Raw genomic sequence first — 13,961 nt, forward strand, 5'->3', positions numbered from 1 at the left:
AGTCTTGGTAGTCGGATAGAATTCGATGAGTCATTCCTTTTGTTATAGTTATATTTTCACACTTAGTAAATAGGATGTCTGTTGTTGAAGTCATAGATTAAGGTTGCTTAGTGCTGTTAACCAGTGTCTAACCTTTCCTGGGCTTAAGCCCTATATCATATTTTTCTATACTTGCATAGTACATTATTGTACACACCCGTTGTTCCTCTTTCTTACATCCATTTTGTTGTTCAGAAGCTGTCAATGAAACTGCATTGTTCGATGAGGACGACTTCGATCCGGAGCTCCTGTTCTAGGCTGGTGTGCCCGCAGTTGACACCTGTGGAAGATGGAAGACCCTCTAGGGTTGAAGCTCTCTTTTTCCGCTGTATTTTCTTTTAGACACTCGAGTCCTTTTGTAATAAGTTAATAACGTTATTATAATTATGGCACTGTGACGATACACTGATGATATAACACATGTATAAAAATTTGATCCTGACATACATATGTTGTACTTGATTTTGTTCCTTTAAAACTGGGTGTGATATTTGTCCGGTAGGGCACCCCCATGTCACCCTCCTCCTACATCTTTGACAGCTCCCACCTCTAAGTCCGCCACCACTGCCCCCGCACCATTGTCGGCGGGGCCCTCACTATCTCACTCACCACCTGCCACCATCGTGCAGGCCGACTAACCTCTAGGCCATCCATCTAAGGCCCTGTTTGTTTGCACTTAAGCTTATAATAAGCCAACTTATTTGTGCAAAGTGGAAACAAACAGGTAGATTATTTCTTCAGATTATTATAAGCTATAGTCTAGATTATAATAATCCTATAAGTTGTAGAAGAGGTTCTTATTTCAGCTTATAGTTCCATCCTTTATTAGAGTACCCATAGTTTTTCTCTTTATTACCCGCAATTGCCATTCATAACATCGAACCGACCGCTTCTTCCTCGTTCTGTTTGCAGCGACTCCGTTATTTTCTTCAATCCTGGCGGCGCCCCCCGATAGGTCTCCCAGGAAGCGATTCTCGTTCGGCCTCCCCAGCGGTGCTTCCCCTTTGGACTCCCCGACGGCGCCTCCCTTTCGGCCTCCCCGGCGGCACCTCTCCCGAAGGCGCCTCCCGATAAGTCTCCCAGGAAGCAATTCTCGTTCGGCCTCCCCGGTGGCGCTTCCCCTTCGGACTCCCCGGTGGTGCCTCCCTTTCGGCCTCCTCGGCGGCACCTCTCCCAAAGGCGCCTCTCCGTTCGGTCTCTCCGGCATCGCCACTCTCCAGAAGTCGCCTCCCGTTCGGCCTCCCCGTTCGCCCCCGAGAAATTCAAGGTCGGTCAATCCGGTTCCCCCCCCCCCCTCTCTCTCCCCAATTTCGATGAGCTAGCCGGTGGTCAGGGGAGGATGGAGCCAATCAACGTTGAAGATGCGGAGGAGACCCTCGCCCTCGCCCTCGCCCTCGCCTACCGGGATGCTTTGGCCAAAGACAGTATGCTGGCGACGCAAGGTGGCTCGTCTTTGCTCGGCGTGGCAGGTTCCTCCGACGCGGGCGGAATCTCGGTGGGGGCGGTGCCTGGCGCTGCAGCCCCGGTGCCCGTGGACTCAGGGGAGGTTTCCCCGGCATTGCTGCGGCGAGTGAGGCGTGACTCGACTGTTCATCAAGGTGCGGCCGTCGCGGATGGCTCCCCTGCTGCACAGCGAGGGAAACACCCATACAAGGCGCCGCGTCCATCTTCCGTGACTGGTGGCCATGATGCCGACGCGGCCACGGTAGTGGACGATGGTGAGGCGGATGCTGCTGCGCATGTGAACACCAGCAACAAGGTAATCTTGCCCTGTCTGTACAGATGGATTTGAGTTAGTTAATTTCAGCATCTATTGAGTACTGAGTTGATTCAATGGAGCCTTGTTTTTAATCTTCTAGATGAATGGCAGTGTAGCATACAATCTGGTTTTGCAGCTGAAATTATCCAACTCATGTTAACCATCATTTGGCTCATGGTCAATTCTGGTATAAAGTTGGCTGATGAACTAACATCAAATGCTCCAATTTTGGATGTTGAGTAAACTAGATAACATTTGACTCTCAACTGTTAAATTTATGTTACTTATCAGATGCACAAGAAGATCAATTCATTGTTCCAAAAGAGAAAGAGTAACCATGCTGGTAAATAGTTATGTGAACTAGGTATAATTCATGCGGGCAATTTGTATTGCAGCACTCATATTACTGCACAAAAGGCAGAGCTGTGAAATAGGTCACCTGTATCGGAAGTGCTTCACCAAGTATAGTTTTTATATCTAGAATGATACTTGGATTGGCATCCTAGTTCATCTCTAGCTACATAATGATACCTGAGTCCTTATTGTCAACTATTGAAACACATGCACCAAATCAGTAAACAAACTTACAGGTTAGCATCCACCAGGAGATTTACGGATTTACACCACATATTTGGTTAGTCTTTTCTCATAGGACACAGCTCTGTTTATTGACAAGGTATTATGCATCTAAAAGAGATAAAGGGGTCTTCACACAGTGGACTCTTAAAACTCTTTTGTTTATTTTTTTTTGTTTTATTTCAAGTACTTCAGTACCAAGAGTGACTTTTGAGAACTTGAGGGAAGCTATTATTACTGGCCTATATTGTTCAAGAACAGGTGCAACAGAGGTTTTGATCAGTTTTGATGCTGCCTGAATTTACGAATGACCAAACAAAAACACATACAAGATCATAATGTCCATAATGGAAGTCAAGTCAAACAGAGTCCAACAGTAGTCTAACTCAGTTGGCAAATTTTTATATGTATGCTGATTTTGACATCTTTAACACATGTATGGTAGCTGAAATTATCTAACGCAGTTTGCAAATTTCAGTTTGCAAATTTTTATATGTATGCTGATTTTGACATCTTTAACCTCTATGTACCGAATAGAAAGAGGATTTCGACAAAGCAGATTGGTCCTCCTCGAACATTAGGACTTTTTGTGAAATTTGTATTGAAGAAATACGGGCTGGGAATAGGCCCATTGGGCTCATGACTAATAGGGGCTACTAGAACATTGCTGTTAAGTACTTGCAAAGGACAGGGTTGCGTTACTCTAGAACACAATTGAAGAACCGATGGAATTTACTCAAAGGCTTGTATAGCTTTTGGCTAGGCCTTCTCAAAGATACCGGCCTTGGATGGGATGAAGCTAAAGGAACTGTTTATGCAAGCGATGATTATTGGAAAAAAAAGTCACCAAGGTAACAATTATGTGTTAAAACATACGTAATACAGAAATATGTGTATTATATGTAGTGTTCAAACTAAAGTTTCCTTACGGTTTTTTTAGGGACATTCAGAATGAAAGAAGCTGCAGCATGGTCCACTGGAGTGTGAAGATCTGATGAAGGAAATGTTCGGCGTTGTTGCTGTTGATGGTTCTTCTTCTACAATACCTGGTGAGGATGATGGAGGTGTTGGAGGTGTGATTGGAGAAGGGGTTGGTGACACACATGCAGGACATGGTTCCTTGGAGACCATTTCAAAGGGTACCAATCCATTGAAGCACGGTTTAAGTAGCACGGTTAATAGTCCACAAAAGGTAGCTAAGAACCCCATGGTTAAGGTAATGAAGGGCATTCATGCCACTTTGGAGAACAACTGTGCTATTGCAAACAAGGTGATGCAAGGTGAATTTAGGTATAATTCAATTAAAGAAGTGATGGATTTGGTTGTGGAATGCGGGGCAATAGAAGGAAGTGTGGAGCATTTCATAGCAACACAACTATTTGTGAAACCTGAACACCGTGATATGTTCAAAACCTTTACCACTAAGGAAGGAAGGCTAAGTTGGTTGAAGAGGTGGTGTACGAAGGAAGGCTTGGTGTAGAAATCTACTACTAGAGTTGAGCGATTTATGTTAGCAGTGATTTTATCTACTTTATGTTGCCTATGTAATTTATTGCTTCAACCTATATGGGGCAGTATTTGATTTTCATGAACTTATGTACCTTTGTGTTGGCTATGTAATATTATTTGTTTGAACTATTTGTGTGACAATATTTGTTCCAATGTATGAAGATGCACTTGTATGGAAGTGATGATGATACTTTTTTGGTTGCACACAATCAACTAGATATGATGCAACAATATGGAGATATTACTTGCGCAATTGGTATGTACTATACTGATACTTATTTGAACAAGTCAGAGAGGATTGAACCTATTCTTTCAGGTCACGATTGGGTTATGAAGACCCTTAATGTTCCAAAAGATTGTTATGATATGTTTAGGATGAGTAGACCTCTTTTTGATAGATTGTATAACTTGTTGGTGTCAACTTATGGTTTGAAGTCAAGTAGTAAGATGAGTTCTATTGAAGCTTTAGGCATGTTTTTATGGACTGTTGGGGCTCCTCAGTCATTTACTCAAGTGAAGAACCGATTTGCAAGGTCAAAAGAAACAATTAGTAGGAAATTCAATGAAGTGTTAGAAAGTGTTTACCTACTCTCAGCAGATATTGTCAAACCTAGAGACCCAAACTTCTCGACGATTCATCCAAGACTTCTAAGTTCTCGGTTCATGCCTCATTTCAATAACTGCATATGTGCAATAGATGAAACTCATATACCAGTTGTTGTGCCTTCGGCAAAAGTGGTTCAACATGTGGGTTGGCATGGATATTCTACTCAAAATGTGTTGGTGATATGCGACTTTGACATGAGGTTCACTTTCGTTGTTGCGGGATGGCCGGGATCGGTACATGATATGAGAGTGTTCAATGATGCTTTACATAAATATGCTGCTCAATTCCCACATCCTCCACATGGTATAGTAACATTTTATCTGGTTACATTTCACTAGATTACGAAATTAATCTATGTCTCATGGTGTGTTATTTTGGTTTTAGAAAAAATTTATCTAGTTGACTTTGGATATCCGAACCGACTTGGTTTTCTTTCTCCATACAAAGGGACCAAATACCACTTACCAGAGTTTCGGAATGGTCCGCGTAAAAGTGGCAAGAAGGAGGTATTCAACCACTTGCATTCATCTCTTTGTAATGTGATTGAACGCTCATTTGGTGTTTTGAAGATGAAGTGGAGAATTTTATTGGACTTGCCAAGTTATCCTATGCGCAAGCAAACTAAAATAATACATGCATGCATGACTCTTCATAACTTCATTCGAGATAGTGCTTTGGGTGATGAAGAGTTTGACCGGTGTGATCGAGATGAACACTACATGCCGATGCCTTCATCTCAGGGGAGTGCAAGTCAATTGGGAGATGAAGAGGGAGGCATGAATGCCTTTCGTGATAATATTGCTAATGCTCTATTTGTTAGGAGAGAGTAATTTGTTTGTGAGAGCATATGTGTAAGGACAACATGTAAGGACACACATATTAACTTGTTTCCACTTCAATATGCTATGATGTGAGGTATTGAAAAATTAATTTTATATCTTACAAATGTTCTGTTAATTCAATTGCATATTTACTGTGTCACAAAAGAAAAAACAATTCACTAAAAAAGTTGAGGGCATTGCAGACGTTACACATTAAAAAATAATAATCTAAACTTCAATAATACAGATTGCCAAACAGCTTACAGCTTATTTGCCTATAACTTATCATAATTCAGCTTATTATAATCCACCGTCTATAAGCTGCTTATTATAATCTTAAGTTGAAATAAATAGGTCTTAAAGCTCTCGAACCCTAATCCTTAATGCTAATCCGGTGGTGCCGAGAGGAAGAAGAGACAACCGGAGCACGACAGAGAGGATGGCTACGCTGCCTCTAACACAAATCTACTCATCATTTGCAAGATCAGGAATGCGCATGATTTTGACCCCAAAATCACGCGCAAGATAACTAGCTGTTATGTAAATTTTTTCGAGGAGCTCTTGGTAGAAAATTTCGCTTCAAAGTTTAGGCAAGGATACAGTATTTTGCAAAAGAGGGAGTATAAAGCTTCTTAGTCTATCATACTCATAGGGTAATCCTCCAGTCTTCGTCTTTTCCGACCCACGCGTTGCCCCCCTCGCACAGCACGTGCCGAGCGCTCGATAGGATCGCACCTACCTACCTCTGCGTGCAACTACCAAACTCCAACCGAAACTCGCCACGTGTCTCTCACCGAAGAGCCAGCCCCCCACGCGCCGAGCAGCGCAGCGGGGAGCGACGTGGAGAGGGCAACCAATATCTAATGACATGTGGGGGTAGTTCATTTTTGAGGCCCACATGTCATGAGCCGGTTCGGTAGCGTACTGGTATTTCGCTTCGTACGCACCGCCTTTCGCAGAACAGCGGACTAGAACCGTCCTGGCTCGCGGAATGCAATGCGGTTTTCTGCCACCTTCTCGGTCCCGCCGTTTGCTCCCCGCAGCCGCCCACGACGTCCTTCTGCACCCAGTCCATGCTCCATCCACCGATCGATTTCCGCAGCACGCGAACGACTCCCAGTCGTGAGTCCATGCACCGTGCCCAAGCAATTTTCAGTCCGCTCACGCCGTCTGCGTGGCCGAGACACGGGGGGCGCAGGCCACCACGAGGACCGTTATTTCTGCCGTCCCCACCGCTCCAATCCATTCCCCAATTCAGCATCAGCAGCTGCAGCCAGCGCCTGCGCGAATTGCGACAGCGAGAGCGGGAAGCGGGAACTCGAAACCTCGGCGAGCGGCATGGCCACCGACGGCGAGCGCGTGGCGGCGGCGGCGGCGGAGGAGGAGACGCTGGAGAAGAAGGAGGCCGGCGCAACGGAGCTCCCCGCGCCCTCCGGCTGGACGAAGAAGGTTTGGCTTCCTGCCGCTCGGCCGGCCCATACCCAATTTCCACACGTCCTCTTTGCTCGCCGCTTGCTTCGGTCCGTGGGGGGTGCGTGGGCCATGTCTGGGCTCGGATCTGAGGGTCCCTGTCTCGGTTTGTGGGGGGGGGGGGGGGGGAGATTTCGACGCGGGTCTTTGCTCGAGCGGTTAGGGCTGAGGCGTCGGATTCTAGGGTTTCTGAGCTCGATTGAAGTAGGGGTCCTGGTGTACGTGCGGCGCTTGTTGTTTTACGGAGTCTTAAGGCTACGCGGGCACGGTTTAAAGGTTTCGGAGCTTAATTAGAGCTCGTTGTTCGTGGCACGCGATTGGCTCGACACATTTGCGAGTATTATAGACTACGGATTTATTAGGTCGCCCTATTGCAGCTTCGATCTGTCCGCTCCAACTAGATTTGGTTTTCTTAGGGCCTCCACTGGATTTGTTTTAACCAGTTTATGGCTGTGCGGTTTTGTTGTAACCGTGATTGTTGTTCTTCTGTTTTTGGACGAACAGGACATGGACGTTGTTGGGCTGTTTGTGTAGGTCATTTAAGGCCTCCTCCTTGTGAAGCAGTTTGGGTGCTGCCTAGCATGTTTCGTGGTGCAATCCATTTTTTCGTGTTGGGTCTGTTTCAGGAACCTTTTCGAGGTCCGAACTTCTTGGATGAAGAATCTGGTTTCATTGAACGTTTCCAGATTCAGTCATGTCTGTACAGTACAACAATTTTAGGAGCTCTGTGCTCATAAATGTTAAAGACCCATTAGTTGAAATGAAGCTATAATTGAACCTGAGTCGGGACGTTTGAGCTTTTACAACTATGTCCTTTTCTTAAGAAAGAGTGAAAATAAAGTCTATTAGTTATTTAGTTCGCAATGATTCTCTTAGCAACCTTATGAAATATCTTGCTAGAGACACATAGGAGTGAAGGCCTAGAATGTCCAGGAATCAGCCATGAGTCAGAATCAAATAGGTCTAGTTTCATTTAAAGGGAAGTGGGGATCAAGGTCCATCCAGACAGGCGTTCTGGTAACCATCTGGTTACCAGTTATGCAGTTAATTTTGTAAATGGTGGTGATAATTTGCGTCTTTGTAGATTTGGTCAGATTATAGATTTTTGGAGCTTGTGTTGCCTATGTATAGGACATACCGCTTCCAATGTCAGTTTGTGGTAAATTTTTTGTTGGTGGATTGCAGAGTCTTGATTAGTGATTTGGACTGGCCTGCATTAATGTTTTTGAGTCCCACTGATATAGTAAGATGCTATTCTATAGATTATATCTCGTCAACTAAACTAGACTATGCCAAATGGATTATAAATTCATCTGGACTATAGCAAATATTAACTATTTTCTACATCTTCTCTTGATCTTGGCTCATTTGGTTCGTGTGTAACTTTATTTTCTTGGTCGGCATTGCTTTAGCTAATCTGTGTTGAGGCACAGTACGTGGTTTGTTGAGCCTGGCACAGTTATACTTGTTCTTTATTTGATCTCGCATCTAAAGCGAAATGAGAGGAAAAGGAAGCATACTATCTTAGTTGCATCATCCATATGTCCTTTAGCAGGATTCCTCTGCAGGATCCTTCATTTTAGCTTCCGCAATGCTGGTTTTATCCAATTATTTGAGAGTACAGATTAACTCCCTAAAACATCTTAGCACATTGTTGTAAAGTTATCTTCCATGACTTCAAATCCAAGCCTTATAATATTCATTAGATAATAATGGGGCCTGGCTTTTGGATAGTTCAACTATTTAAGTATGTTGTCCAAATAGCCCAGGAACATTGTTAATGTATCCTTCATGCTTAGAGCATCCGACCTTATGTTCTCCATTGGATAATAACAGTGCCCAAGCATTTGGTGACGACACCATTGTCCTTATTCGTTGAATATATCTGGCTTTCGGATGATTTATGGTTGCGGTCAAAGTATCATATGCGTGATTGTTGATTCATTGTTTTGCTAATGATATGCATGACATCTCACCCTTAAGGAATTCTCTCACTGAATAGCCATTCCCTAAGTAATGATGTTCCAATGACATCTCACTAGTGTTAGGTCACTTTCAGTTTGTATTTTCAGTAGTGCTCAAAAGTCAAAACAATTGTCAAGTCTACAGGACTGTGATGTTATGTAGTATTTGTAAATCATAAAACAGTTCTTTCTTTGGATGATAGTACATGGTTCTTCGTAAATGATGGTTTCAGCCTGCTAGAGATGCTGGGAAAGGCTGAGCAATAACACTGCTGGAATTAGTTTACATGTATCTTGCTTGAACTTGTTGTAACCTTGTTTATTTGTTTAGTTATGGTCTCGCGTCGCAAGAGATCATGATGAATTTAGCTAGTGGCATGACCTTTGTTCATCACAATGTTTTTGGATTCATTACATTCTTAAAAGTAAGAATGGGTGTAATCACTTCTGAAGAAAAATTGTCCTGTGACGTGTTAATTCTTCAGGTCTTTATTTTTAGATGGAAGCAGGAATCAAGAAGGAGAGGATGTCTTAAGCTTTGCTCTAGCCTACGACATGATCGTGGCTAACACCCTCTTTAAAAAAAGGGAATCCCATCTAGTGACCTTTAGTAGTGGCCAACATTCTAGCCAGATCGATTTTTCGTCCTCTCGAGAAGAGAAGACAGGCGTGCTTGCCTAGATTGTAAGGTGATACCTGGAGAGAGTGTTGTCCCTCAACATAAGCTTTTGGTGGCTGATTTCCGCTTCCGGATACGTGTCCAGCGGGATAAGCGCGCTAAAGTCGCTAGAACGAAGTGGTGGAAGCTCAGGGGGGAAGCGGCTCAAGCTTTCAAGGAGAGGGTAATTAAGGAGGGCTCTTGGGAGGAAGGAGGTGATGCAAACAATATGTGGATAAAGATGGCGACTTGCATTCGGAAGGTGGCTTCCGAGGAGTTTGGGGTGACGAGGGGAAGTAGAAGCGAAGCGAAAGATACCTGGTGGTGGAACGAGGATGTTCAGAAGGCTATCAAGGAGAAGAAAGAATGTTTCAAACGCCTACACTTGGACAGGAGTGTTGACAACGTAGAGAAGTACAAGGTGGCGAAGAAGACCGCAAAGCGAGCAGTGAGTGAAGCAAGAGGTCGGGCGTATGAGGACCTCTACCAGCGGTTAAACACGAAGGAAGGGGAAAGGGACATCTATAAGATGGCCAAGATCCGTGAGAGGAAGACGAGGGATGTCAACCAAGTCAAATGCATCAAGGATGGGACAGATCGACTTCTGGTGAAGGAAGATGAGATTAAGAATAGATGGTGAGAGTACTTCGACCAGCTGTTCAATGGAGGAGGTGAGAGCTCTTCCATTGAGCTGGACGACTCCTTTGATGATGCCAACAGGCGTTTTGTACGAAGGATTCAGGAGTTTGAGGTCAAGGAGGCTTTAAAAAGGATGAAAGGAGGCAAGGCAATGGGCCCTGATGGTATCCCTATTGAGGTGTGGAGATGCCTTGGAGACATAGCAATTGTATGGCTAAATAAGCTTTTCAACCTCATTTTTTGGGCAAACAAGATGCCCGAAGAATGGAGGCGGAGTATATTAGTACCAATCTTCAAGAATAAGGGGGATATTCAAAGTTGTACTAATTACCGTGGGATTAAGCTGATGAGCCATACGATGAAGCTGTGGGAGAGAGTCATTGAACACCGCTTACGAAGAATGACAAGCGTGACCAAAAATCAGTTTGGTTTCATGCCTGGGAGGTTGACCATGGAAGCTATCTTCTTGGTACGACAACTTATGGAGAGATACAGGGAGCAAAAGAAGGATTTGCATATGGTGTTCATTGACTTAGAAAAAGCCTATGATAAGATACTGCGGAATGTTATGTGGTGGGCCTTGGAGAAGCACAAAGTCCCAACAAAGTATATTACCCTTATCAAGGATATGTACGATAATGTTGTGACTAAGTGTTCGGACAAGCGATGGTGACACCAAAGATTTTCCAATTAGAATAGGACTGCACCAAGGGTCAGCTTTGAGCTCTTATCTTTTTTGCTTTGGTAATGGATGAGGTCACAAGGGATATACAAGGTGATATCCCATGGTGTATGCTCTTTGCAGATGATGTGGTGCTAGTCGACGATAGTCGGACGGGGGTAAATGGAAAGTTGGAGCTGTGGAGACAGACCTTGGAATCGAAGGGTTTTAGGCTTAGTAGAACTAAAACTGAGTACATGAGGTGTGATTTTAGTACTACTAGGTACGAGGAGGATGAGGTCTGCCTTGATGGGCAGGTGATACCTCAGAAGGATACCTTTCGATATTTGGGGTCGATGCTGCAGAAGGATGGTGAAATCGATGAAGATGTGAGCCATCAAATCAAAGCTGGATGGATGAAGTGGCGCCAAGCTTCCGGCGTCCTCTGCGACAAGAGAGTACCACAGAAGTTAAAAGGCAGGTTCTATAGGACGGCAATTAGACCTGCGATGTTGTATGGCGCAGAATGTTGGCCAACTAAAAGGCGACATGTCCAACGGTTGAGTGTAACGGAGATGCGCATGCTGAGATGGATGTGTGGCCACACAAGAAAGGATCGGGTTCGGAATGAGGACATACGTGATAGAGTTGGTGTAGCACCAATTGAAGAGAAGCTTGTCCAACATCGTTTGAGATGATTTGGGCATATACAACGCAGGCCCTCAGAAGCGCCTGTACATAGTGGAAGAATAAAGTGTGCGGATAATGTCAAGAGAGGTCGAGGTAGATCAAACTTGACATGGGAGGAGTCTGTAAAGAAAGATTTGAAAGATTGGAATATCACCGAAGAACTAGCTATGGACAGGGGTGCGTGGAAGTTAGCTATCCACGTGCCAGAGTCATGACTAGACTTGCAAGATCTTATGGGTTTCATCTCTAGCCTACCCCAACTTGTTTGGGACTGAAAGGCTTTGTTGTTGTTGTTTATTTTTAGATGGACTAATGGTGTTTCGAGTGTTAACACTGTCATAGTTACACCAAGAGGCCCTGCAGACAGAATTGTAGAACCAACTTATATAGAGAGAAACTGACAAAGCATGGGGTGTTTCCTTATCGAACAAGTGATAATACTATAAAAAATGATATTGTTTGTATTTAGATTGATATTGATAGAGCACGACAGCATGATATTGGTATAGTTGGTTGTGTTTTTTTTTTTCCTTTTCAAACAAGTGGTTATTATGAACGAGTGAGTTCTGAATATATGGTTCCAATTAAAAATTTGCTTTTCATTTATTTATGTATCTAATGCATTGCTCTTCTCATATCTGAAGAATGTAGATAAAATCTCCTGAAGGTTGTGGAACCAACGTGGCAATGCATGCTTAACATTCTTATGGCAAATTACAAGAGGTCCTCACAAAAGAGAAAGGAATCTCAAGTGGAAATTTTTAATTGTTTCTGCAATGAGTTCATATTAAGCCAGTTTCAGTAATTTGGGCATCGGCATTGCAACTTTCAGCATCCAAGTCTTGGTAGTGTGCGCTCATAAGCAGAATGCATTAAAAAACTTCAATGAGTGGCTACAAATCATCTGGGAGCATTCGTTTGGAGACTGAATTTAGTATGACCTTTCTAGAGTGTATCTATTCTGAATTTATGCTGGACCTTTAGTACATTACATGTGTTGCAATCATATTTTAGTTGTGTTGTTGGGCATATATAGTTATGGTTGCCACGTGGCAATATTCATTTTTTCTCTGTTTCATATGCATGTTGTTTGCTTGGCTCTTTTCTACAGTGTTCGTATCATATAATAATCTGAGATTGCTGGAATTGCTTCACATATTAGGTCTAGAATACCACCTGCATAACAGCTCATTCGTTCAGATTGGCTCATACCATTTTTTGTTGCAATATAGTTTCATCAGATGTTTGTAAAGCTAACTTCTTCCTGTTCCATTGCAGCTTGCACCCATTCGAGGTGGAAAATTTGAGGTTCTTTTTGTTTCCCCAACTGGTGAGGAGATTAAGAGCAAGAGACAGCTGAGCCAATACCTGAAGGCACACCCTGGAGGTCCTGCATCTTCAGAATTCGATTGGAACACCAGTAGGCACCTACTCTCCTTTTTTCTTGATCATATCTGTATCGTTCTGTTATGTATCATGATACTGGTAGGACTCCCAATATTCAAAGACTGGCTGCTCCCTCTAAAAAGCTTGTAAGCAGGTGATACTCCCAGGCGGTCAGCACGGTTAAGTGAGAAAGTTAAGGCAACGGAGAGCCCAGAGGACGAGAAGACCCCTAAACGGGAAAGATCAAGTTCTAAGAGGGGCAAAAGGGAAAAAAAAGATGCAGTGGATGCCACTGAAACTGGAGATCATGGCACTTCAGAAGAAGCTAAAGGCACTGATGTGGAGATGAAAGATGCTGAAAATGCCCAAGAAGAGAAGAAAGAGGCGCCTACTGCAAATGCTGTGGAGAAGACTGAAGGTGGCGAAGGCAAGGTTGAAGGCCCAGATCAGCCAAATAATGTCCCTGCCCCAGTTTCAGAAAATAAAGTAGACGGAAAGCCAGCTGAATCTGAAGTAGCTCCTCCAGAGGGTGAGAAGACCGAGAACAGTCTGCCAATTGAATCCGCGGTGCGTCTCCCAGCATCTTCCGAGGGAGAGAAGAAAGAGGATGGCGTTGCGACTGAACCCGCAGCACCACCTGTGGCTGAAACGAAGGCAGACGCTCCTGCAGCACAGGCAGTAAAAGAGACTGAGAACGCCCACAAGGATGACGGGGTGGATGCCGCACCGAAAGAACCATCGGCGGTGAACTGCGACAAAAAGGGGCAGATCCAACCTGGTGCATCCGCCGTGAAGTGCACCTGAAGATGCTCCGTCACTGTGTGTGTAGAACAATACGTCGCATTTGCTTTGATAATTGTAAGCGTGTTTGATCTGACAGCGCTGAGTAGCAGTAGGCTTCCCAGCATGTAGCTATCCTTCCCTTGTTAAGGCAGCGGTGTTGTGTTGACGCAGGCTTGTACCAACCTGTGTAAGTCGTTAGCGTGCACATTGATGTCAGGAGAGGACTGGAGTTGTAACGTGATGTTGTGCGAGTTGTACCTTGTGTTAATGACCTAATTATCCATAAATAAGGTCATGAGGGTTGTACCTTGTGCTCTCATTTCCCTTGGCACCTTCAGGCGCAGCGCAGCTTTCACCGTATTGCTTGTATGATATTGGGCTGTATTAAGTATCTTGTGC

General features: G+C 44.0%; 1 protein-coding gene and 1 pseudogene across 1 annotated transcript; both read left to right on the forward strand.

The window, feature by feature from the left end:
* Positions 1–1,378: 1,378 nt before the first annotated feature.
* On the forward strand, positions 1,379–3,822 carry LOC133914623 (uncharacterized; annotated as a pseudogene).
* Positions 3,823–6,551: 2,729 nt separating this feature from the next.
* On the forward strand, positions 6,552–13,899 carry LOC133915793 (methyl-CpG-binding domain-containing protein 11-like). The gene is made up of 3 exons (XM_062359098.1): positions 6,552–6,760; positions 12,672–12,813; positions 12,934–13,899. Exons 1-3 carry the CDS (start codon positions 6,650–6,652, stop codon positions 13,581–13,583), a joined length of 903 nt encoding a protein of 300 aa, XP_062215082.1. The 5' UTR covers positions 6,552–6,649; the 3' UTR covers positions 13,584–13,899.
* The last annotated feature ends 62 nt before the right edge of the window (positions 13,900–13,961 follow it).

Source organism: Phragmites australis, chromosome 4, assembly GCF_958298935.1.
Source record: "Phragmites australis chromosome 4, lpPhrAust1.1, whole genome shotgun sequence".
Lineage (NCBI taxonomy): Eukaryota > Viridiplantae > Streptophyta > Magnoliopsida > Poales > Poaceae > Phragmites > Phragmites australis.

Excerpts from the sequence above, each read along its gene's own strand:
- LOC133915793 (XM_062359098.1), top strand. The coding sequence starts at position 6,650 with ATGGCCACCGACGGCGAGCGCGTGGCGGCGGCGGCGGCGGAGGAGGAG. Across the intron at positions 6,761-12,671 it reads CCTCCGGCTGGACGAAGAAG|CTTGCACCCATTCGAGGTGG; the intron begins GTTTGGCTTCCT and ends GTTCCATTGCAG. Across the intron at positions 12,814-12,933 it reads AGAATTCGATTGGAACACCA|GTGATACTCCCAGGCGGTCA; the intron begins GTAGGCACCTAC and ends GCTTGTAAGCAG.